General features: G+C 45.9%; 1 protein-coding gene across 2 annotated transcripts; it reads right to left on the bottom strand.

Annotated features, from left to right (window-relative positions):
- Positions 1-303: 303 nt before the first annotated feature.
- Positions 304-22128, bottom strand: LOC142245913 (endoribonuclease YbeY-like). 2 transcript variants are annotated; one of them, XR_012724812.1, is made up of 6 exons: positions 22025-22128; positions 11048-11261; positions 9302-9433; positions 7931-7999; positions 3623-3694; positions 890-967 (listed from the first exon to the last, which is right to left on the bottom strand). XR_012724812.1 is itself a non-coding variant. In XM_075318920.1 (5 exons), exons 2-5 carry the CDS (start codon positions 11255-11257, stop codon positions 872-874), a joined length of 507 nt encoding a protein of 168 aa, XP_075175035.1. In that variant the 5' UTR covers positions 11258-11261; positions 22025-22128; the 3' UTR covers positions 304-871. The 2 variants fall into 2 exon arrangements, 1 of the variants encoding a protein (XP_075175035.1); XM_075318920.1 differs by lacking the exon at positions 3623-3694 and having other exon boundaries at positions 304-967.
- Positions 22129-22838: the final 710 nt, after the last annotated feature.

Genomic DNA, 22838 nt, shown 5'->3' with positions numbered 1-22838 from the left:
ACTTGTAGCTCCCAGTTCCATTGACTTCAATGGAGGCAGGTCTTTTGGCAAAGAACTGTAAGCGCGAGGTTAAATTTTCCCCTCAAAACATAGTCTATGACGTTCCCTAAGTCACATGAGGTGGCTGTGAAAAATGTCATGATTGTAAATGAGACGGTACAGATTCCTTTAGCGGACACACACACACACACACACACACACACACACACACACACACACTCCAATACATGTACACATTCATACATACATTCAGTTTAATATATTAAATTTCCAATATGAACTAATGAAACTCTATTTGATCCTGTACATTTTTTAATGTAGATGTCTGAAAAGGGATTGCACATGGACATAAAAAACGGACACATAGACGACAACATGAGTTAAAGCTTTCTGGATGAAAATCGGATGAATATTCATACGCTCGAGTGACCCGGCCTCAGTCTTCTTTCTCTTCTGATCAGACTTTTAGAACTTTTTGTCTAAATCTACTGAGATCATGTAACTCATTTTTGCCGATGTCATTCTTCACGACAACGTATAATTGGGCTAAGCAAAATTGTCATCCAATGTAAAAAATAATTCACCATTAGATTTGCAAACTGGATAATGTACAGTCACGGCAATATCAGAATCCTCCCTTGTTTCTTGGCTCTCCTAATAAAGGAACTCATCCCCAGGATAGTGATTCCAAAATTGCATTCAGATGGCAATGATGGATTAGGGAATCATCTGGGATAGTATAAAGTGCAAAATCATACAATTATCCCTAACCATCATGTCCTATAATTGATGCATGACGTATGTATATAATTCCAGTTTCTCAGACGCCGCTTTCTCTGTTCTCGGTGCAGCTCATGACATGGAAGTGATATTATTCTTGGTCGTAATGCTCTGACGTCAGTGGGGTAAGTGCAGATCCAGTCGCTCGGTTTATCTCCATTAGAACGTCACTTTCCTTCTCAAACATCTGTGAGAAAGAACAAACGATATGAAAATAACTAGAATTTATTAATATTCATTAATACTAAATATGTAAAATCTTGGGTTAACTTTTATATTAGTGTTCCTTTATAAAGAAATTAATAGCTCTGAGGTGGATGGGAGATTCAAATCCAACTGGTTAAACTAGTAAATGCAACCATAGTCTATGAGCGGGTGATATATTATAATAGGGGGTGCCCGGGAAAATTTAACAAAATCTGGGGTTTGTGGAATTCTTCTCCAGACACACTTACAGAGGCTTAGGGGAGATTATGTGGATAATGGTGGTTCCCGTTAGATGTTGGGATATGAAACACTGTATATTGAGATATAATAATGCAATGTGGTTATTGTTGTTGTTGTTCTTTCTTCCTTTTTCTCTTCCTCTTTCTATCTTGTTTTAAAAATATGGTCATGCTGATGGATAGAGCTGTTCTTATGCTCAATATAAAATTAGATATATATGCAAATGATCAGAAGTATGGATAATAACATTGTTCTATCTTAAGTGCTAAAGATATTATGGACTTTATATAACTGTTCATTGTTATATTTAAATATTACTATCTATATACTGAGCTATTTTTATATGGCAAATGTCAGTTGTACCATGTTTGAAATTGTTAATAAAACGAAGTAAAAAAAAAAACAACCCAAAAAAAACGTATACTCTATGGAGCATAGAGACTAGAGCTGTCCTCAGAGGCCAGAAGACCTTTCTACAACAGATGACAAAATAAAAGTAGTATTGGGGAGCAGCAGCACAAATTTTGCCTGATCGCCAGGGATGAAATGAGAAATACACAACATAACAGGTTGCTGATTATATGCCCTCAAATCCAGAGCAGAAACATAATCAACATGTAAATGGGGTTCTCTGTGGACCACAGTCTCCTGGAATACATATAATATGGCTTGGTCACCCATTCGTAGGAAATAAGGTGGGGTATTTCTTATAGACATCCCATTTGTGGCTGTACTTAAATGGGTTATCCACTACTAGGACAACCTCTATTGATTCCACATGTTTCTTCCAAGTAAAATATTAAAGACTATAATTACCTCCCATACCGGCGCCCTTCTAGCTATGTACGGGCTCAAGGTGCTGGAGACCACATGGAGTTGTGACGTCATGCGAGCCCCGCATCCAATCAGCGCCAGCTTCCTTCTCAACGCCTTAGGACCAAATGAGTTAATCAACAGGAAGTGAGCTCACTTCCTGTTGATTATTCGTTTGGTCCGAAGGTGGGGAGAAGGAAGCTGGCACAGATTGGATGCGGGGCTCTCATGATGTCAAAACCCCACATGAGCAATGGGAACGCGAACCACGGCACTGTTAGAAGGGCGCCAGTAAGGGTTACAAGTATAGTCTTTATTATTTTACCTGGGGGAAATGTGAAACAGAAGGGGTTGTCCTAGTAGTGGACAACCCCTTTAAATGTGTATGCACATCTTCTGTCTTCTGATGCGCACCGCGCCTCTGACTCCAGGATTTCTGCTTGCCAGATGGAATGTACAATGACAGTTAACACCTCCAGTATGGTTGCACTACTGGTCTAAACCGTCTTCTTTCCCTTCTGGCTAGTAGGGTCACTTCTGCCTCTGCAGCATGGAAGAAGAGCAAGGACACTGAAGCTGGCCGGACCCAGACAACTTCAGAGGGGCATTTACAAACTGTATAGTAAAAAGCCTTTAATCACCTGCTTCTTGCTTAGGAAAAAGCCACTAAAGTGGTCGGTAACCAAGGCAACAAGCAATCAACTTTACAACTAAAAATATATCAATTTTTGAGGACAGGATTTTTAATGACAAGTACATTGCAAAGTTGCCTGTTTTTTTACAAGCATTTTTAACGTTTAATGAACATGAGAAAACTTGTTTAAAGGGATATTCTCTTTATTAATGAGTAAAATTGTAAAACAAGTAATATTGCAAATTACTTTTATATGGAAGTGAAGAGAGTTTTACCCTTATTATTTACAGCTTGTTTCGTAGTTTAAAGGATGCTTAAATGTGGCAGTGCTTACAACCACTCTCAATAGTTTGCACTCCCCGCTCGCGACACTGCACTGCTGTCTCCCAATCCGACCAGCTTCAGTGTAACGAAGGTCCTCGACTGCTGTGAAGGCAAAGCTGCTTCTGCTTACAGTTTGGGCACGACTATGCCGCTAGTCTGCACTGTGAATCAAGCATTAGTGCTCTGCCTCCAGTTTGTAGGAAGTCGGGAGACAGGGAGAGGCGCGCTCCTGAAGACTGAACATGAAACAATCCATTTTATCTGGAGGCACTGGAGATTTGTAACAGGGCACAAAGCATTGGTTTCCTTTGCGATAAAAGCAGTGACTAGATTAATTTAATTGAATCATGGGCAGCATGACGCAGACGCTGGATGAGCGATTGCAGCCAGGTCTAAACATTACGGCGTTTCAGAAAAAACATAGTTTGGAAATCTGTCTGGTGACTATAGGGAGAGATTTGACTTATCTTACACTGTTCTTGTCTGGCATACATGGGACACACCTGTCAATAAAGTGGGAAAAGTCCGGGGAAAAGCTATCTGAGGAGCTCACTGGGGGAGTCAGGTTCTCCCTTTCAGTTTATGTTTTCTCTGAAATGCCGACCATTTCAAAGTAAAACTTACCTGACTTTGTGCAGCCAACATCTGATTCATGCTGCCCGTTACTGAGGCAGCATTAATCTATTAACAGGTTCCCTATAATAATTAAAAATGCAAATATAAACCATTATTATATACTTATGTCAAGCTAAAAGCTTGTAATATCAGCAAAATCTTAAAGGGAACCGGTCACCAGGTTTTTCCCCTATAAGCTGCTGTCACCACCAGTAAGCTCTTATATACAGTATTCTGTAATGCTGTTTATAAGAGCCCAGGCTGCTGTGTAGAACATAAAAACACCTTTATAATACTCACCTGTGGGGTGGCTGGGCTCAATAGGCGTCGATGGTCCTGGTCCGTCACCTCCTCTATTCCATCACCTTCCTCTTCTCCTACTCCGTGTGGATGACATGTCCTACTACATCATCTACACAGAGGCCTCCATTGCACTCCTGCACAAACGCTTCTCTCTGTACTGCTGAGGGCAGTGCAAACTACTGTAATGTGCAGGGAATGGTCAAAGACCACTGGCGCATGCGCACAACAATACTTTGCTGTCCTCAGCAGGGCAGAGAGAAGTGCAGGAGGGCAGCGAAGGCCTCTGTGTGGATGAATCTTTTATAAATACATTAATGCCAAAAGGAAAACAAAGGATAGTATTGGCCCCTTAAAATATAATAACAAGTTAGTTATAGAGGACAAACAAAAGACTGAGATATTAAATAGGCATTTCTCTTCTGTGTTCACCAAGGAACTGACTGTACCAGGCATCATTCAACAAGTGAAAAATCAAAGTTCACCACCCGATATAATTAATTTAACACAAGATGAAGTACACCTACGTCTGAGTAAATTAAACATTGACAAATCCCCAGGGCCAGATGGCATTCATCCACGAATATTGAGGGAATTGAGCTCCGTAATTGACAGACCGCTGTTTCTTATCTTTTTAGACTCGCTTGTAACAGGGTTGGTGCCTCAGGATTGGAGGATTGCTGATGTGGTACCGATATTTAAGAAAGGTAAGAGGGTAGATCCAGGCAACTACCGTCCAGTAAGTCTGACATCAGTAGTATGCAAAGTTTTTGAGGGCATTTTAAGGGATGACATGCAAAAATATGTTGCAGAAAATAATATAATAACTTACAGCATGGATTCATGAAAGATAAATCGTGTCTAACCAACCTGTTGGGGTTCTATGAGGGGGTAAGTGCAAACCTGGATATTGGTAATGCAGCTGATGTGATTTATTTGGACTTTGCAAAGGTATTTGATACTGTACCACATAATAGCCTTATACTAAAGCTCCAGAAGCAAGGACTAGGGGAAACTATATGCAACTGGGTAAGGAATTGGCTAAATGATAGGAAACAAAGAGTAGTCATAAATGGAACATTCTCTAAATGGGCCATAGTCAGCAGTGGGGTGCCGCAGGGATCTGTGCTAGGACCAATTCTTTTTAATCTCTTTATTAATGACCTTGTGGATGGGATTGATAGTAAAGTGTCAGTCTTTGCTGATGACACCAAACTATGTAGGATATTAAAAACTGACCTTGATAGTACAATATTACAAAAAGATCTGGATAAGATGTCAGAATGGGTAGATACTTGGCAAATGAGATTTAATGTTGATAAATGTAAAGTAATGCACCTAGGACGGAGTAATCCTATAGCTGCGTATACATTAAATGGAAGTAAACTCGGGACTACAGAACAGGAGAAGGACTTGGGTATTCTCATTACAAATAAGCTGAGCAGCAGCATTCAATGTCAGGCAGCAGCTGCTAAAGCAAACAAGATTCTAGGGTGTATAAAAAGAGAGATTAGATCCCGTGATCCCAACGTATTGTTACCCCTCTACAAATCACTTGTAAGGCCACATCTGGGATATGGGATCCAGTTTTGGGCTCCACATTTTAAAAAGGACATTCAGAAGTTAGAGTCAGTTCAAAGGCGGTAACTAGACTACTACAAGGAATGGAAGGCCTCCCATATGATGACAGGTTGAAAAAGTTAGATATGTTTAGCTTAGAAAAAAGACATCTCAGAGGAGATCTCATTTATATGTATAAATATATGTGTGGTCAATATAAAGGACTGGCACATGACTTATTTCTTCCAAAGACAGTACTAAGGACCAGGGGGCACTCACTGCGAGTGGAAGAAAAGCGATTCCGACAGCTAAATAGGAAAGGGTTCTTTACAGTTAGAGCAGTCAGACTCTGGAATGCCCTACCACAAGAGGTAGTAATGGCAGATACTATAACAGCTTTCAAAAAAGGGCTGGATGATTTCCTCAGTACACACAACATTGTTGGTTATAAATGACTTTGTGACCAAATGTAGAACTGGTGGAGGAAGGTTGAACTAGATGGACCTAGGTCTTTTTTCAACCTTAGTAACTATGTAACTATGTAGGACGAGTCATCCACACGGAGCTGGGAATGACGTTGGTGATAGAAAGAAGACAGGAGGTGCCGGACCGAGGCCAGAGATTCCCATCGGACCAGACCGCCCCTCAGGTGAGTATAATGAAGATTTTTTTTATGTTATACAGAGTGGTCTGGGCTCTTAGGCTGGTTTCACACTACGTCTTTTTAACATCCGTCCATAACGTTTTTTTAGCGGAAGTACGGATCCTGCTTTTACAGCAAATAACGTATGCAAACGCATCTGTTATTTTGCAGGATCCTGCACTGGATGTTTAGGGGCGGGCATTGGAGTCATGTGATCGGGAGTGAGGGGAACTAGACTGGGAGGAGGCTTCTGACAGCTGCAGACGCTGGTAACCAAGGTAAACATCGGCCTTGGATACCCGATATTTATCTTGGTTACGAGTGTCTGCAGCTGCTAGGAGCAGGGCTGCCTGCACGCGTAACCCATGTAAACATCGGGTAACTAAGAGAAGTGGTTACCCGATATTTACCTTGGTTACGAGTGTCCGCAGCTCTCAGGTGGGAGAGAGAGGGAGGAGAGGAAGGGGGAAAGACATAGATAGAGAGAGAGAGGGTGAGGGAGGGAGTAGAGAGACAGATCACGCGAGACTGGTTCTGGGCATGCTCAGTACTTTCTGGGCATGCTCAGTACAAAAGCAGGATCCTGTCTATCAGCACGCCAGCGTTCACCTGCGTTCGCGTGCTGTTTAGTCAGGATCCGGTGACTTGCAGTATTTTGACGCAGCTCAAAAACGCTACAAGTAGCGTTTTTGAAACATGTTAAAAAACTGCAAGTCACCGGATCCGCACTATAACGCAGGCAAACGCAGGTGAACGGATGTTAACGCGAGTCCATTGCAAATGCATTGAAATGAAAACGCATTTGCACTGGATCCGTACTTCCGCTAAAATAACGTTTTCAACGGATGTTAAAAAGATGTAGTGTGAAACCAGCCTTAGGCTGGTTTCACACTACGTCTTTTTAACATCCGTTGAAAACGTTTTTTTAGCGGAAGTACGGATCCTGCTTTTACAGCAAATAACGTATGCAAACGCACATGTTATTTTGCAGGATCCTGCACTGGATGTTTAGGGGCGGGCATTGGAGTCATGTGATCGGGAGTGAGGGGAGCTAGACTGGGAGCCGGCTTCTGACAGCTGCAGACGCTGGTAACCAAGGTAAACATCGGCCTTGGATACCCGATATTTATCTTGGTTACGAGTGTCTGCAGCTGCTAGGAGCAGGGCTGCCTGCACGCGTAACCAACGTAAACATCGGGTAACTAAGAGAAGTGGTTACGCAATATTTACCTTGGTTACGAGTGTCCGCAGCTCTCAGGTGGGGGAGAGGGAGGGAGGGGAGGAAGGGGGAAAGACAGAGATAGAGAGAGAGAGGGTGAGGGAGGGAGGAGGAGAGAGAGACAGATCACGCGAGACTGGTTCTGGGCATGCTCAGTACTTTCTGGGCATGCTCAGTACAAAAGCAGGATCCTGTCTATCAGCACGCCAGCGTTCACCTGCGTTCGCGTGCGTTATAGTGCGGATCCGGTGACTTGCAGTATTTTGACGCAGCTCAAAAACGCTACAAGTAGCGTTTTTGAAACATGTTAAAAAACTGCAAGTCACCGGATCCGCACTATAACGCACGCAAACGCAGGTGAACGCAGGTGGACGCGAGTCCATTGCAAATGCATTGAAATGAAAACGCATTTGCACTGGATCCGTACTTCCGCTAAAATAACGTTTTCAACGGATGTTAAAAAGACGTAGTGTGAAACCAGCCTTAGATACAATATTCTAGAATGCTGTATATAAGGGCTCACTGGTGGTGGTCGCAGCTTTTAGGGGAAAAACCTGGTGATAGGTTCTCTTTAATAAGAAAAGAAACAACTAACCTTTTTCCAGTCTTCTGGACTATGATGTGTATAACCAAGCAGGTGACATAAGCCGTGTACTGCTGTCACCTGGGAGAAAAATAATTATTTATATGTGAATCTTCTAGAAATAGAAATACAAATATTCACTAGAAGGAACAACGCACTCAAATGTAATCTTTATATGTGACAGATTCGCTGACTATACTTACTGGTGGAGGCGCAGACACTGGACAGTGGAATTAAAGGGAATCTGTCACCAGGTTTTTGCCATCTAATCTGAGAGCAGTATAATGTAGGGGCAGAGACCCCGATTAAAGCGATGTGTCACTTACTGAGCTGTTTACTGTCATTTTAATAAAATCACTGTTTTCTCTGCTGCAGATCTAGCAGTTGCACAGGGCTCATGAATATGCTGGACTACCTGCAGCACGCCAACTAGTCCTGTAATGATAATCTACTGCTGATTAATCAGTGATTTATCAAAACTACACTAAGCAGCTCAGTAGTTGACACATCGCTGGAATCAGGGTCTTTATCTCTACATTATGCTGCTCTCAGATTAGGTTACAAAACCTGGTGACAGATTCCCTTAAGGCTGGAGTCACACTTGTGAGTGACTCGGCAAGTCTCGCATCGGCATCACCTGGCATGGCCGCACACTCTCTGGACAGGAGCGTCTCAGCTGCATAGAAATACATGTAGCCGACCCGCTCCAGTCAGGAGAGTGTGTGGCCGTGCCAGGTGATGCCGATGCGAGACTAGTGCGAGTCACTTACAAGTGTGAAGCCGGCCTAAATGTTTCACCAGCAGATTTGTCAGAGCTTTTCCCTTCAATCTTCAGTACTGCTCTTAGGCCCTGTGCGCACTAGGCGTTTTTACCCGCGGATTTACAAGCGGTTTTGCTGCGGAAATTTCTTGAGAAATGTTTGAAATCTTTCTGCAGACATTTCCCAGCAAAACCTATGGGAAAAAAAATAGCTGTGCGCACGCTGCGTTATTTTCTCAGGAAAATTCTTTGTGAAGATTTTCTTGAGAAAATTTCTTGAGAAAATGTGCATGTCACTTCTTTTTCGCAGGTAGCTGCAGAATACCCCCGGAATTTCACTCCATTCACTGTAATGTAATCGCGAAATTCCGGAAAGGGGATAGGGGAATCGGAATAGGGGAAACCATTCTTAACCCCTTTTGTAACCCAAGTAGAAGTATAATGGTCCAGGCAGTAAATCCTCTGACTACTGCCTACAATGATCTGCTCATCTCCAAGTTCTTATCCAACTCATCTCAGATCCTATTTCTATGTCATACCTCACAACAACCAACCTATGAGCTACAGAGAATTGTTACTGACAGCTCGATAACACCATAAGATTTGCATTCTCCATAACTTACAGTCAAGACATTGTTAAAATCCTCCTTCTTTTCTTGACATTGGTGATATATAAACTCTACTCCAAGGTAAATGTCTCCTAAATTGTATTCATCTGGGAATGGTGGATTAGGTGACAATCCGGGGCACACATTCTGGAAGTATACAAGGAGCACACACAGTCAGATGTAGCTAACACATATTGTATATCATTGCAATTACTTAAAGCACCACTCCAGCATTTTTTAGTTTTTTTTTTTTTCAGCGTTGGAATGCTTTTAAATCTAAATCCTCTGCCCCCGGTCTTATACTCAAGCCTGCTTTACACGTTGCAATTTCGCATACGATATCGTATGCGATTTGCAACGCCCCCATCGTATGTGCAGCACGTTCAATTTGTTGAACGTTCCGCACAAACGATTAACCCCCGTCACACATACTTACCTTCCATAAGACCTCGCTGTGGGCGGCGAATTTCCACTTCCTGGAGTGGGAGGGACATTTGGCGTCACATCGACATCACGAAGCAGCCAGCCAATAGAAGCGGAGGGACGGAGCTGAGCGGGACGTAAACATCCCACCCACCTCCTTCCTTCCACATTCTGGGCTGGGAGCCGCAGGACGTAGGTAAGATCTGTTCATCATTCCCGGGGTGTCACACGCTGCGATGTGCGCTACCCCGGGTACGATGAACAATCTGACGTTCAATTCGTCAGGAATGAACGACGTGCGTGCGATGAATGGTTTTTCGTTCAATCGCAATTGCACATCGCTGTCACACGCTACAACATACCTTACGATGCCGGATGTGCGTCACTTACGACGTGACCCCGCCGACACATCGTAAGATATCTTGTAGCGTGTAAAGCGGGCTTCATTCTCTGCCATCTTCACCTTCTATCGCCACCGTTCCGGTCGGTCTTGGGCAGTGTTTCATGGAGCGCGCCAGTGGTCACAACTCAATACAAGTCTATGAGAGCCTCTTTCTGGCTCACAATGACTTGCCTTTGGAGCTTGTGAAGTAACTTCTGCCCAGTCAGAATTTGTCATCACAAGATGGTACAGCGAAAACAAAAAAAAAGGTTAAAGACGTCGGAGGGTAAGTATAAGACTTAGATGTAGGCCGGTGTCATAATTGCAAGGGACTTGCGCAAAAATTGAGTCGCATCACCCGTCACGGCCTGCTGCTCTTTGGGCATGAGTGTGCAGCAGTATAAAAATACATGTAGCTGCACACTCCTGTACGGAGAGCGGCAGGCCATGACGGGTGATGCGACCTCAATTCTCGCGCGAGTCACTCCAGCCTTAAAGAAGCACTCCAGCGGTGAAATACCGAAAAAAACCTCTGGAGTGGTGCTTTAAAGTCAGCCTTTCACCAGGTCAAAAGTGTTTATTTTATTCCCATTGCTCCCATTGAGTATTAAGATGTTTTGTTGGTTTTTTTTTTAAAATCCACCATATGGTTCTAGAGGCCTAGATCTGTTTTTTTAGTGCTAATTTTTGCCATATTTACCAAGGGGGTGAGGCTGAAAGGTTTTGTTGGGGCTTATCTTTAGACTTCTGCATTATAAAACTGAGCCATGCCCCCTTGGTAAAGAGAATAAAAAGCACTAAATAAAAAGGTCCATATCTCTGGAACCGTATGGCGGATTTTGTTTTCTTAAATGAATACTCAGGGGAGAAGCCACCATAAAATAGGAGCAAAAACAGCCCACTGTTGAGATGGTGACAGGTTCCCTTACAGATCACCTGCTCTGCTGTTTCTGTACCTCATGGAATGGAAATGACAGCACGTCCGTAGCTTTGTCTTGCTGTCTGTAAAGTCTGTTCAGGTGTCGGATCTTTGTATCATTTATACATATTACCCCGACATCAAACCTCTCCACGCGGAGACACTTTCTGGCAATTTCTAGATTCTTGCGTAAATGGGCTCTGCGGAGAGGGATCACATGCTGCAGGTTCCGGATAAGAAGAGACATTACCCTGTTGAGACAAGTAATACTGAGACCTGGCGCTTTGGTGTTCTCCCCTTTTTGTTAGAAGAGTTTTTAAATAGTAATGGGCGGACTCTCAGATTTATGAGATCAGCGCGTTTAGCCGGACTTTTAAAAAAAAAAAAACCGGTTCCAGCCCGGAATTGATCCCGGATATCTGGCTGGACGCTGGTCACCATATAAGTCTATGGGGACCAGAATTTGGTGCTTTTTTTCTTTATTTATTTAGTTTTACACCAATCTACAGTGACCCACAGATAGGTTCTGTGATTGCAAGCAGCCAAAAACTACACTGCCCCACAGGCTGGGGGCGCGTCTGACTGCAACCAATCACAGACACCAGAACTGCCAGTGGGCGGGGGAAGCAGTGAATATGTATGAGGCTAATGAGCAGCCCTGGAAGAAGAGTGAGCAACCCGGAAGCAGTTACAGCCGCGCTGGGGACGCCGTAAGTATAGCGCGATTGTTTTATTTTTTTTTATTTCCAAAGTTGCCGGGTCAGGCACCGGATACTTTTTAAGCTGCATGGATATAGACTTTTAAAGTCCTGATCCGCCCATCACTATGCTTGGACAATAAAATGAACATGAAGTTTTCCTTTTCCAGTCAACAATCAACTCTATTCAGGGGGATAAACAGACAGAAAACATGACATTTCCTTTCATCTTTACTAAAAGGAAAATGAAATGCGTTGAGCGGGACTAAATAGCCGCGGACCTCCTGTGTCTGATGGATAGGTCCTCATTATGAGATTGGTGGTGGTCCGACACACAGCTCGCCAACCATTCAGCTGAAACCTGCCACAAACGGTTACTGGCTGAGTTCACATGTCCAGTAATCATTCATCAGAACAGATCCTGCAGCAATTTATTGGCAAAAAAGTTCTGCAAACACAACTTCTTTGCCAGTTTTAAAAAAAAAAAAAAAAATCCGTACATAAGTAAATCAATAAAGTTTTGTCAGAGCCAAATACCAGGATGTATCAAATACAAAGCAGCTTTATTTAAACTATGACATGCCAACAAAAGGCAAAAAACAGCATAAAAAAGTGTTAAGAACGCATGTTAAAGAAAATAAGTAACCTAATATACATAATAGCTGCCGAAATTTTGCAACATCGAAAACTCATCGTGGGCACACAGCGTCAGGCCAGGTTGAGTTTTTGGTGATTTTTTTACTTCAGTATTTGTAGCTAAAACCAGGGGTGGGTGATAAATACAGTGGTGCCCGTGTTTCTATTATACTTTTCCTCTGATTGTACCACTCCTGGATTTGGCTACAAATACTGAGGTAAAAGCCTCTCCAAATACTCAATGTGTGCACATGGCCTTAAAGGTTTTTTTTCCCCATGAACAAAGGTCATTTGGAAGTTTATTTTTATGAATAGATCATGGAATAATAATACATTTCACCATTGTATGTGTATAAATAAACAAAAAAAATGTTCCTGTGCGGAGATAACCTTATATACTGTATGTGTCCCTGCTATATACTGTGTAATGGCCGTGACTGACGGTACAGATACATGGTTTGATCATACCACATCTCCTGGGCAGAGGAGGATGTGAGTATACAGACATTACAGCACTGATCACAGCTGATTCTTTCTGTGAGGTAAAACATTTTCCTGCCTGTTTTTTAAAAAAATGGTTTACCTCAAAGAAGGAATAATTTGTGATACCATGCTATAATGTTTGTATACTTTATTACTTCCTCCCTGGCCCAGGAATTGTGGTGTGATCAGACCACGTCCCTGTACGGTCAGACACAGTACATAGCAAGGACATATATATAAGAATATCTCAGCAAAGGAACATTTTTTTAAAACAGGCAGAAAGAAGGGAATTTTGTTTACTTACCGTAAATTCCTTTTCTTCTAGCTCCAATTGGGAGACCCAGACAATTGGGTGTATAGCTATTGCCTCTGGAGGCCACACAAAGTATTACACTTAAAAGTGTAAGGCCCCTCCCCTTCTGGCTATACACCCCCAGTGGGATCACTGGCTCACCAGTTTTAGTGCCAAAGCAAGAAGGAGGAAAGCCAATAACTGGTTTAAAGACCAATTCAATCCGAGGAAACATCGGAGAACTGAACCATACCACATGAACAACATGTGTACCCGAAAAAACAGAAAAAACCCAGAGAAAACAGGGCGGGTGCTGGGTCTCCCAATTGGAGCTAGAAGAAAAGGAATTTACGGTAAGTAAACAAAATTCCCTTCTTCTTTTTCGCTCCTAATTGGGAGACCCAGACAATTGGGACGTCCAAAAGCAGTCCCTGGGTGGGTAAAAGAATACCTCGTGATAGGGCCGTCAAACAGCCCTTTCCTACAGGTGGGCAATTGCCGCCTGAAGGACTTATCTACCTAGGCTGGCGTCTGCCGAAGCGTAGGTATGCACCTGAAAATGCTTGGTAAAAGTATGCAGACCCAATCAGGTAGGTGCCTGACACACCTGCTGAGCCGTAGCCTGGTGCCGTAATGTCCAGGATGCACCCACGGCTCTGGTAGAATGGGCCTTCGGCCTTGAGAGAACCAGAAGCCCAGTAGAACTGTAGGTTTCAAGAATTGGTTCCTCGATCCCCCGAGCAAGGGTGGATTTGGAAGCTTGCGACTGTTTACGCCGACCAGCGACAAGGACAAAGAGTGCATCCGGGTGGCGCAGGAGCGCCATGCGGGAAGTAGAACCTGAGTGCTCTCACCAGAACCAACAGATGCAAATCTTTCTGAAATTGATGGACTGGACGAGGACACAAAGAAGGTGAGGTGATATCCTGATTGATATGAAAGTGGGATACCACCTTAGGGAGAAATTCCGGAACCGGACGCAGAACTACCCTGTCCTGGTGAAGGACCAGGAAGGGAGTTTGTATGAGAGCGTTGCTAGCTCGGAAACTCTCCTAAGAGACGAGACCATTACTAGAAGGCCACTTCCCGTGAAAAGCGGGAAGGGAGACATCCTTCAAAGGCTCGAAAGGCGGCATCTGGAGAGCAATTAGAACCTTGTTCAGATCTCAGGGCTCTAACGGCCGCTTGTACGGAGTGCTGAGAAGACAAACTCCCCGTAGGAACGTGCGTACCTGAGGAAGTTGTCGTTTCTGAAAAAATACAGATAGCGCTGAGACTTGTCCCTAAAGGGAACTGAGCGACAACCCATTTTCCTACCTAGATTGCAGGAAGGAAGGAAACATAGACGATGCAACCGGCCAGGGAGAAACACCCTGCGCCGAGCACCGAGATAAGAATATCTTCCACGTCCTGTGGTCAATCTCGGCGGACGTTGGTATGCTAGCCTGTCTCATGGTGGCAACCACGTCCTGAGGTAATCCTGACGACACTAGGTTCCAGGACTCATACCACAACATCCTCGGCCAATTTGTAGCGACGAGGATGGCGCGGCCGCAGTCGGTCTTGATCTAGCGCAGTACTCTGGGCAACAATGCCAGAGGTGGCACCTAAGGTAGCTGGAACTGCGACCAATGCTGAACTAAGGCGTTTGCCGCCAGAGCTCGATGATTGTGAAACCGTGCCATGAAGCTGGCACATTGTTGTTGTGCCGTGACGCCATTAGATCGACGTCCGGCCTCTGTCAGCGGCGCCAGATCTCCTGAAACCCGTCCGGGTGAGGAGACCATACTCTTTCGGCCACACCTCAGCGACTTAGGAAGTCAGCTTCCTAGTTTCCACACTTGGGATGTGAATTGTGGATATGGTGGATGCCGTGTCTTCCACCCACATCAGAACCTGCCGGACTTCCTGGAAGGCTTGCCGGTTGCGCGTTCTTCCTTGGTGGTTGATGTATGCCACCGCTGTGGAGCTGTCCGACTGAAGTCGGATATGCTTGCTTTCCAGCCGCTGTTGGAAGGTTTGTAGGGCAAGATACACTGCTCTGTGTTCAAGAACATTGATCTGAAGGGTGGACTCTTGCTGAGTCCACGTACCCTGAGCGCTGTAGTGGAGAAAAACTGCTCCCCACCCTGATAGACTCGCGTCTGTCGTAACTATCGCCCAGGATGGGGATAGGAAGGACCTTCTTTTTGACCAAGAGGTGGGAAGAAGCCACCACCGTAGAGATTCCTTGGCCGCCTGAGAAAGAACGACGACTCTGTTGAGGGACGTCGACTCCTCGTCCCATTGGCGGAGAATGTCCTATTGTAGTGGACGCAGTAAAACTGCGCGAAAGGAACTGCCTCCATTGCTACCATCTTACGTAGGAAGTGCATGAGGCGTCTCAATGTGTGCGACTGGTTCTTAAAGAAGAGCTTGCAGCCCGTAGTGAATGCTGTTTGTCTAGCGGAAGCTTCACTATCGCTGAGAGAGTAAGAAACTCTATGCCTAGATATGTTATCGATAGGGTCGGGGTCGGATCTGACTTTAAAAAGTTGATGATCCACCCAAAACTCTAGAGAGTCTCCAGCGCAACGTTCGGGCAGAGTTGGCATGTTTCCTAAGAGAGTGCCTTGACAAGTAGATCGTCTAATACGGGATCACAGAGTGACCCTGAGAGTGCAGGACTGTGACTACTGCTGCCCTGACCTTGGCGAAGACCAGTGGGACTGTCGCTAGCCGGAAGGTAGAGCTACGAACAGAAGGTGTTCGTCTCCTATAACGAAGCGTAGAAACGCTAGTGCTCTGGATCAATCGGCACGTGTGGATAAGCATCCTTGATGCCTAATGATGCTAGGAAATATCCTTGGGACCTTGAGGCGATGACATGGCGGAGGGATTCCATCCGGAACCGCCTGGTGTCCACGAGCTTGCTGAGCATTTTTAGATCCAGAACGGGACGGAACGGCCCGTTGTTATAGGTACCGCAAAGAATTTGGGGTAAAAACCGTGACCTTGTTCCTGAAGAGGAACGGGGGTCATCACTCTTTCTGCCTATAGAGTGCACCCTGTTTGCAGAAGAGCAGCGGCTCGGCCGGGAGGTGGAGAAATTCTGAAGAATCGAGTTGGAGGACGAGAAGTGAGCTCTATCCTGTACCCGTGAGACAGAATGTCTCACACTCAATGGTCATTGACCTATGGCAGCTAAATATCGCCAAGGCGGGAGAGCCTGCTACCGACCGAGGCCGCAAGTCATGAGGAAGCCGCCTTGGAAGCGGGTTTTCAGACTGTCGCTTTTTTGGGCGTGACTGAGCCCGCTAAGAATCTGAGCTCCTCTGATCCTTTTGAGTCCACATTGGACGAGGAAAAATGGGACCTGCCCGAGCCTCGAAAAGGCCGAAAACCCCGACTGCCTCTTGCTCTGTTGGGGTTTGTTGTGTCCGGGCTGAGGAAAGGATGAATCCTTACCCCTGGACTGTTTAATGGTTACATCCAACGCTCACCAAACAGTCGGTCAGCAGAAAAAGGCAACTGGTTAGGCAACCTTTTTTGGAAGCAGAATCTGCCTTCCATTCACTTAACGAGCAGACCAGGCTCTGCTTAAAAACACGGAGTAGCGGAGGCTACCGCCGCACGGTTCGCAGAGTCCAGGACAACCTGAATCGCGTAAGAAACAAATGCAGACATTTGAGAGGTTAAGGATGCCACCTGCGGCACAGATGTACGTGTAACCGTGTCAATCTGTGTAAGACAAGCTGAAATAGCTTGGAGTGCCAAAAGGGAGAGAATGCCGGAGCCAACGGTGCGCCGACAGCCTCATAGATGGCTTTCGACCAGAGATCCATCTGTCTGTCAGTGGCATCTTTGAGTGCAGTTCCATCTCCCATTGCAACTATGGATCTAGCTACCAGCCTGGAGATTGGAGGATGCCGCTTGGGACACTGGGTCCAGTCCTTGACCAAGTCAGGGGACAGGGATAACGTGTATCCTAAGCCGTTTGGAGAAGCGCATATCTGGATAAGCGTGGTGTTCCTGGACTGCCTCTCTGAAGGCAGAGTGGTCCAGAAAAATACGTGAAGCTGACTCCTCCACTGGAGGAGCTGTGAGAAATAACCCACATTCTATAGATGGACGCTATAAGATTATTTACTATGGCGTCACGATCAGGTGTATCCAGATTGAGAGCGGTCTCAGGATCAGAATCCTGAGCCGCTACTTCCGCCTCATTACACAGCGAGTCCTTCTGCTAGGACCCTGATGAAACCGAGGCCGCTCATAGTGAGCCCGCTTAGGCTGTCTGGGACTGACGTCCGTGCAGAGCCGTGACTCTGGGATGCGTGTGACATTCCCGGAGCTGTTAGTTGTTCACACTGAGGGGGGCCATGGATCAATGATTCAACAGTGCCCATATTGTGAGAGACATGTCCGGACTGCTAGGCTTCTAGTATCATAGCCATAGTCTCAGAAAAACTGTCAGTAAATACTGCAGACACCGTCCTCATCCCCTGGCCATTAGTGCATACAATGGGAGTCTATGTAACCTGCCGGCCGTATAGCCGTACATGCTGTACCAGCTGTATAGAAAAAACATGTGGTTCTGCACCTTTGTTTTACACAGAGAATATGCTGATAACTCCTCCGCATAATCCAGGAGGGTATATACAACGTGCGACCAAACAGTGCAATGTATATAGTACAAGCATATCTATAAGTGCACTTCTGCACTAGTGGGGTTAGCACCACAGGTGCTGCTTAACGCCTGTTGCAGCGATTGTGTGACTATCAGAATGCCAGGGTCTTCCACACTTGTCTCTGTATCGTACAGAAACTGACACTAATGGCTGCCGGCGTCCTTGTAGAGAAGGAAGCCGTGGGCGTGCCTGAGAAAGTGCGGGAATCCGGATTCACAGTGCACACAGTGAGAGGGGTGGAGTATGCAAAACATACTCCAGCTCTCAGCGCTGCAGTGCTATGCAGCGTCACGCCCCTACCCTGACTGTCAGGGCTGTGGGCGGTAACGAAGGGAGACTAGGCCCAGAAGCCGGGGACTCGAGTTAACAGCGCGGCCGCCGTAAAAGCGCGGGCCGCGCTGAAGTCCCCGGCGCACCACAAGTGCCAGCCGCGCCGCAGTCCTAGCGGCCGGCGCGACCGATTCTAGAAGTGGCCAGCGTCCCGCCCCTCTCCTGACTGGCAGGTCTGGGGGCGGGAACGAACGGAAGCAGGCCGCAAAAGCCGGGGACTCTAGTTATCAGCGCGGCCGCCGTAAAAGCGCGGGCCGCGCTGAAGTCCCCGGCGCACCACAAGTGCCAGCCGCGCCGCAGTCCCAGCGGCCGGCGCGACCGATTCCTAGAAGTGGACAGCGTCCCGCCCCTCTCCTGACTGGCAGGTCTGGGGGCGGGAACGAACGGAAGCAGGCCGCAAAAGCCGGGGACTCTAGTTATCAGCGCGGCCGCCGTAAAAGCGCAGGCCGCGCTGAAGTCCCCGGCGCACTACAAGTGCCAGCCGCGCCGCAGTCCCAGCGGCCGGCGCGACCAATTCCCATAAGTGAGCCTGCTTCAGCGAAGCTGAATGAGGCCATGGCACAGGCGCCGCAGCGCTGATGTCCCCCGGCGCACTACAACACCCAGCATGCTGCGGTGTGAGCGCCAAATGCACGGGGACACAGAGTACCTTGAGGAAGCAGGGCCATGTCCCTGATGTACTCCGCTCCATCCAGCATCTTCTCCAGGGGCTGTAGATGGAGCACGGTCTCAGTGCCTGGAGACCGGTAAATCCCACTTCACCCAGAGCCCTGTAAAAAGGGATGGGGAAGGAATCAGCATGTGGGCTCCTGCCGCCGTACCCGCAATGGGTACCTCAACCTTACAAACACCTCCGACATACAGTGGGGTGAGAAGGGAGCATGCTGGGGACCCTTAGTATGGGCCCTCTTTTCTTCCATCCGACATAGTCAGCAGCTGCTGCTGACTAAAAAGTGGAGCTATGCGTGGATGTGTTGCCTCCTTCGCACAAAGCACAAAACTGGTGAGCCAGTGATCCCACTGGGGGTGTATAGCCAGAAGGGGAGGGGCCTTACACTTTTAAGTGTAATACTTTGTGTGGCCTCCAGAGGCAATAGCTATACACCCAATTGTCTGGGTCTCCCAATTAGGAGCGAAAAAGAAAATTATTTACCTCACAGAATGAATCATCTGTGATCCTGTGACGTAATGTCTTTAAACTCTTTTGCGCCCTCCCCTGTTCAGGAGATATGGTATGATCAGACTATGTCCCTGTACGGTCAGACACAGCCATTACACAGTACATAGCAGGGACATATATATATATATAATATATATATATATCTCTCTATCTATATATGTATATATATATATATATATATATATATATATATATATATATATGTGTGTATATGTGTATGTGTATATATATATATATATATATATATATATATATATATATAAATATATATATATATATATAAAATATTTATTGTCACAGCATAGGGACAATTTTTTAAACACATCCAACTGTGGAGATTATTATTATTCCAAGATCTACTGATTATAATGATCTTTGTTAGTAGGAAATCCCCTTTAGGCCCTGTGCGCACTGGGAAACGGAATTTTCTTAAGAAAATTCCGCAGGGTCTGAAAGATTACCGCACCGGCGGTAAGAAACCGCGGCAAACCGCACCCAAAGACCGCATGCGGTTTGCTACGGTTTTACCGCGGTATTATTCACGGTTATGCCGCAGTTTTGCTGAGTGCGGGTTAGTACATGTGTTTTATTGCATTCAATGCAATAAAGCACATTGAAGAAAAAAAAAAAATATTTCCTAATGAGATAGATAGTAGATAGATAAATAGACAAATAGATAGAAGAATAGATAGAGGGTTAGATAGAGGGATAGATAGAGGGATAGATAGATAGAGGACAGATCGCTGCATTTCTCCCGAGCGGTAGTGAGTTCACATTACCGGCCGTGGGAAATGCCCTGTGGTTACCTCTGCTGTCTCGCTGCGAGGCTGCATTCAGTAGTGTCAGTCGCGGCTGGATGCAAGCATCGCAGGACTTGGATTACGCCGAAGCTGTGTGTTTTGGTGGGGTTAATAAAAGGGTGAACGAGGAGGCTTATTTGTGTTTTATTTAAAATAAAGGATTTTTCGGTGTGTGTGTTTTTTCACTTTACTTACGGGTTGATCATATCAGCTGTCACATAGACGCTGCCATGACCAAGCCTGGACTTAGTGGCGGCGATCCGCCGCCATTAACTCCTTATTACCCTGTCTGCCACCGCATCACGGCAACAGGAAAAGCTGGGGGCACTCCGGTACTGCCGCGTAATGGATGCGACAGTCCCGGGGCAGCTGCGGGCTGATATTCTCGGCTGCGGGAAGGAGGGGGACATTAACCCTGCCCCCTGTCCTCCCCAGCCTGAGAATACTGGGTCGCCGCTGTGTGCTTACCTCGGCTGGAAGGTAAAAATATGGCAGTGCCCACATGTTTTTTTTTTCTATATTTCCGTTTGATTTCTATGTGTATTCTATATGTCTGTGTGTGTGTGTGATGTGTGTGTATCCTATGTCTGTGATCTGTGTGTTTACTCTGCTCCGGTTCCTCTTCCTGTCATAATGACATCACTTCCCTGCAAATCGCAGGCAGCGATGTACATTATCGCAGGTAAACCGCAAAATACCACAGGGAATAACGCAAGAAAACGCAATGAACCGCGCAGAGTTTGCTGCTTGCGTTCACGATTACATTGCAATGAATGGAGTGAAATCCCACAGCGACGTGCGGAAAAGAAGTGACATGCAATTGTTTTTGCTGCGGGAATCCCGCAGCAAAACATGCAGCTGTCAAAATCCGCATAGTGCGCACAGCATTTTTTTTTCCCATAGGTTTTGCTGGTGAATCACTGCAGAGATGTTATGAACATTTTCTGCAGCGAAACATGCAGCAAATCCGCAGGAAATACGTGGCAAAAAACGGCAAGTGCGCACAGGGCCTTAAAGTGAACCTGTCTGGTGCAATATGTACCCAGGACCACAAGCAGTTCTGGGTGTATATTGCTAATCCCTGCCTAACTGTCCCTGTATACACTAGCATAGATAAAGAGATCTTTAGAAAAAGTATTCTATTACCATATTCTAATGAGCGCAGGGACTAGTCCCCTGGGCGTTAGTTCCCCGGCCAGTCGCCCCTCATTAGCATGTTAGTGTGTCCCTGTGGACGTTCTAACATGCTAATGAATACGCAGCGTCAGAGGATGATCTCACTCACCTCTCTGCCGCCATCGCGTCCTCTGGGGGATTTCGACTCAGTGTGCATGACCCCGGACTTTCAGTCATGCGCACTATGAAACCGGGTGTACGCGTCCCGGCTTCAAACTGAAGTAGTGTGCATGACCCAAACTCCGGTGTCATGCGCAAAGAGCCAAAATCCCCCGTCGGACGAGATGGTGGAGGAGAGGTGACAGATAATCCTCTGACGCTGCACATTCATTAGCATGTTAGCACACCCATAGGGACATACTAACATGCCAATGGAGCCGACTGGTTAGGGAACTAACGCCCTTTTGGGACTAGTCCCTGCACTCATTAGCATATCATAAAGGATCTTTAGAAATACTTTTTCTAATGATCCCTTTATCTATGCTAGTGTATACAGGGACGGTTAGGCAAGGATTAGCAATATACACCCAGAACTGCTCGTGTTTCTGGGTGCATATTGCACCTGACAGGTTCCCTTTAAAGTAACCGCTGTGCGATATGAAGTCAGGCTGGACAATGCACACGAGACACGGCCTCAGCCACACTGGACTGGCAAACACACCATATCCTGCCAGCCACGGACTGTATGGAGTTAAAAAAAAAAATAAATCACGTGACGAGAGCCGAGCGCACCGCGTGCAATCACTTACGTTATGTACGGGCTTGTGCTCCTGGACTCTGCACGAAAGCGGAACTTTCACTGTGAGACAGGGGGGAACCATACTTCTGATGGACCGAGAACACACCGGAAGTAAGGCTGTTTAGTCCGGAAGTTGATGGGTTTTTTTTAATTTCGGTTATTTTTCTCTTAGAAGAGGTGCAGCGGCCGGCACTGCAAGCGAATGTGTGAGTAGCGGTGTTAGCTGCCCGTCCCCCTCCTCCCGCTGTGTGACGTGTCACCTCTGGCTCGTAGTTACCTCGTGTTGTGTCTCCACGAGTCTTTTGTTTTTCGCTCTCGGAGAATGCTGAAGCTTGTGGTTCCCCTGGTCACATGACTGATCCTTTTCTGTGGTATAATATAAGCGGCTGTTGTATGGAGTTCTGGTTGGATGTCCCTTTCTGGTTGGGATGTTTTGATTATGGAGAGCTGTATGGCGCAGTCTCAGGAGGAGCAGTGTATTGATTTTCCTGATATTTACTGATGTCACTTTTGAAGCCAGTGACATAGGGACCCAGTTCAAGGGTTTGTCCAAGAATTAAAGGTTATCTATCATTAAGGCCAATTTATTTCATTTTTACTTAAAGGTTTATTCCAAGATCCCATCCCAATAGGTAATAGGTGTAATAATATCATCAAATCCGTCCAATTAACCATATAACCTTTATGACCATAATTGCAGTTACAGTGCCACCCCAAGGTCACATTACCGCACGCACAAACTCTATATCAATGCATGAAAAACAGGAGGAAAGGGAGTACAATGTGCAAATATTTTTATTATCAAAATAAGGGGGAAACAAGGG

Source organism: Anomaloglossus baeobatrachus, chromosome 7 (assembly GCF_048569485.1).
Source record: "Anomaloglossus baeobatrachus isolate aAnoBae1 chromosome 7, aAnoBae1.hap1, whole genome shotgun sequence".
Lineage (NCBI taxonomy): Eukaryota > Metazoa > Chordata > Amphibia > Anura > Aromobatidae > Anomaloglossus > Anomaloglossus baeobatrachus.
Note: the sequence above shows the minus strand (reverse complement) of the source record. Positions and strands in the feature narration are given on the sequence as shown.

Coding starts and splice junctions, on each gene's coding strand:
- LOC142245913 (XM_075318920.1), bottom strand. CDS start 11,257: ATGTCTCTTCTTATCCGGAACCTGCAGCATGTGATCCCTCTCCGCAGA. Junction 9,434..11,047: donor TGTCATTTCCATTCCATGAG/GTACAGAAACAG, acceptor GTATACTTCCAG/AATGTGTGCCCCGGATTGTC. Junction 968..7,930: donor GTCCAGAAGACTGGAAAAAG/GTTAGTTGTTTC, acceptor TCTTTCTCACAG/ATGTTTGAGAAGGAAAGTGA.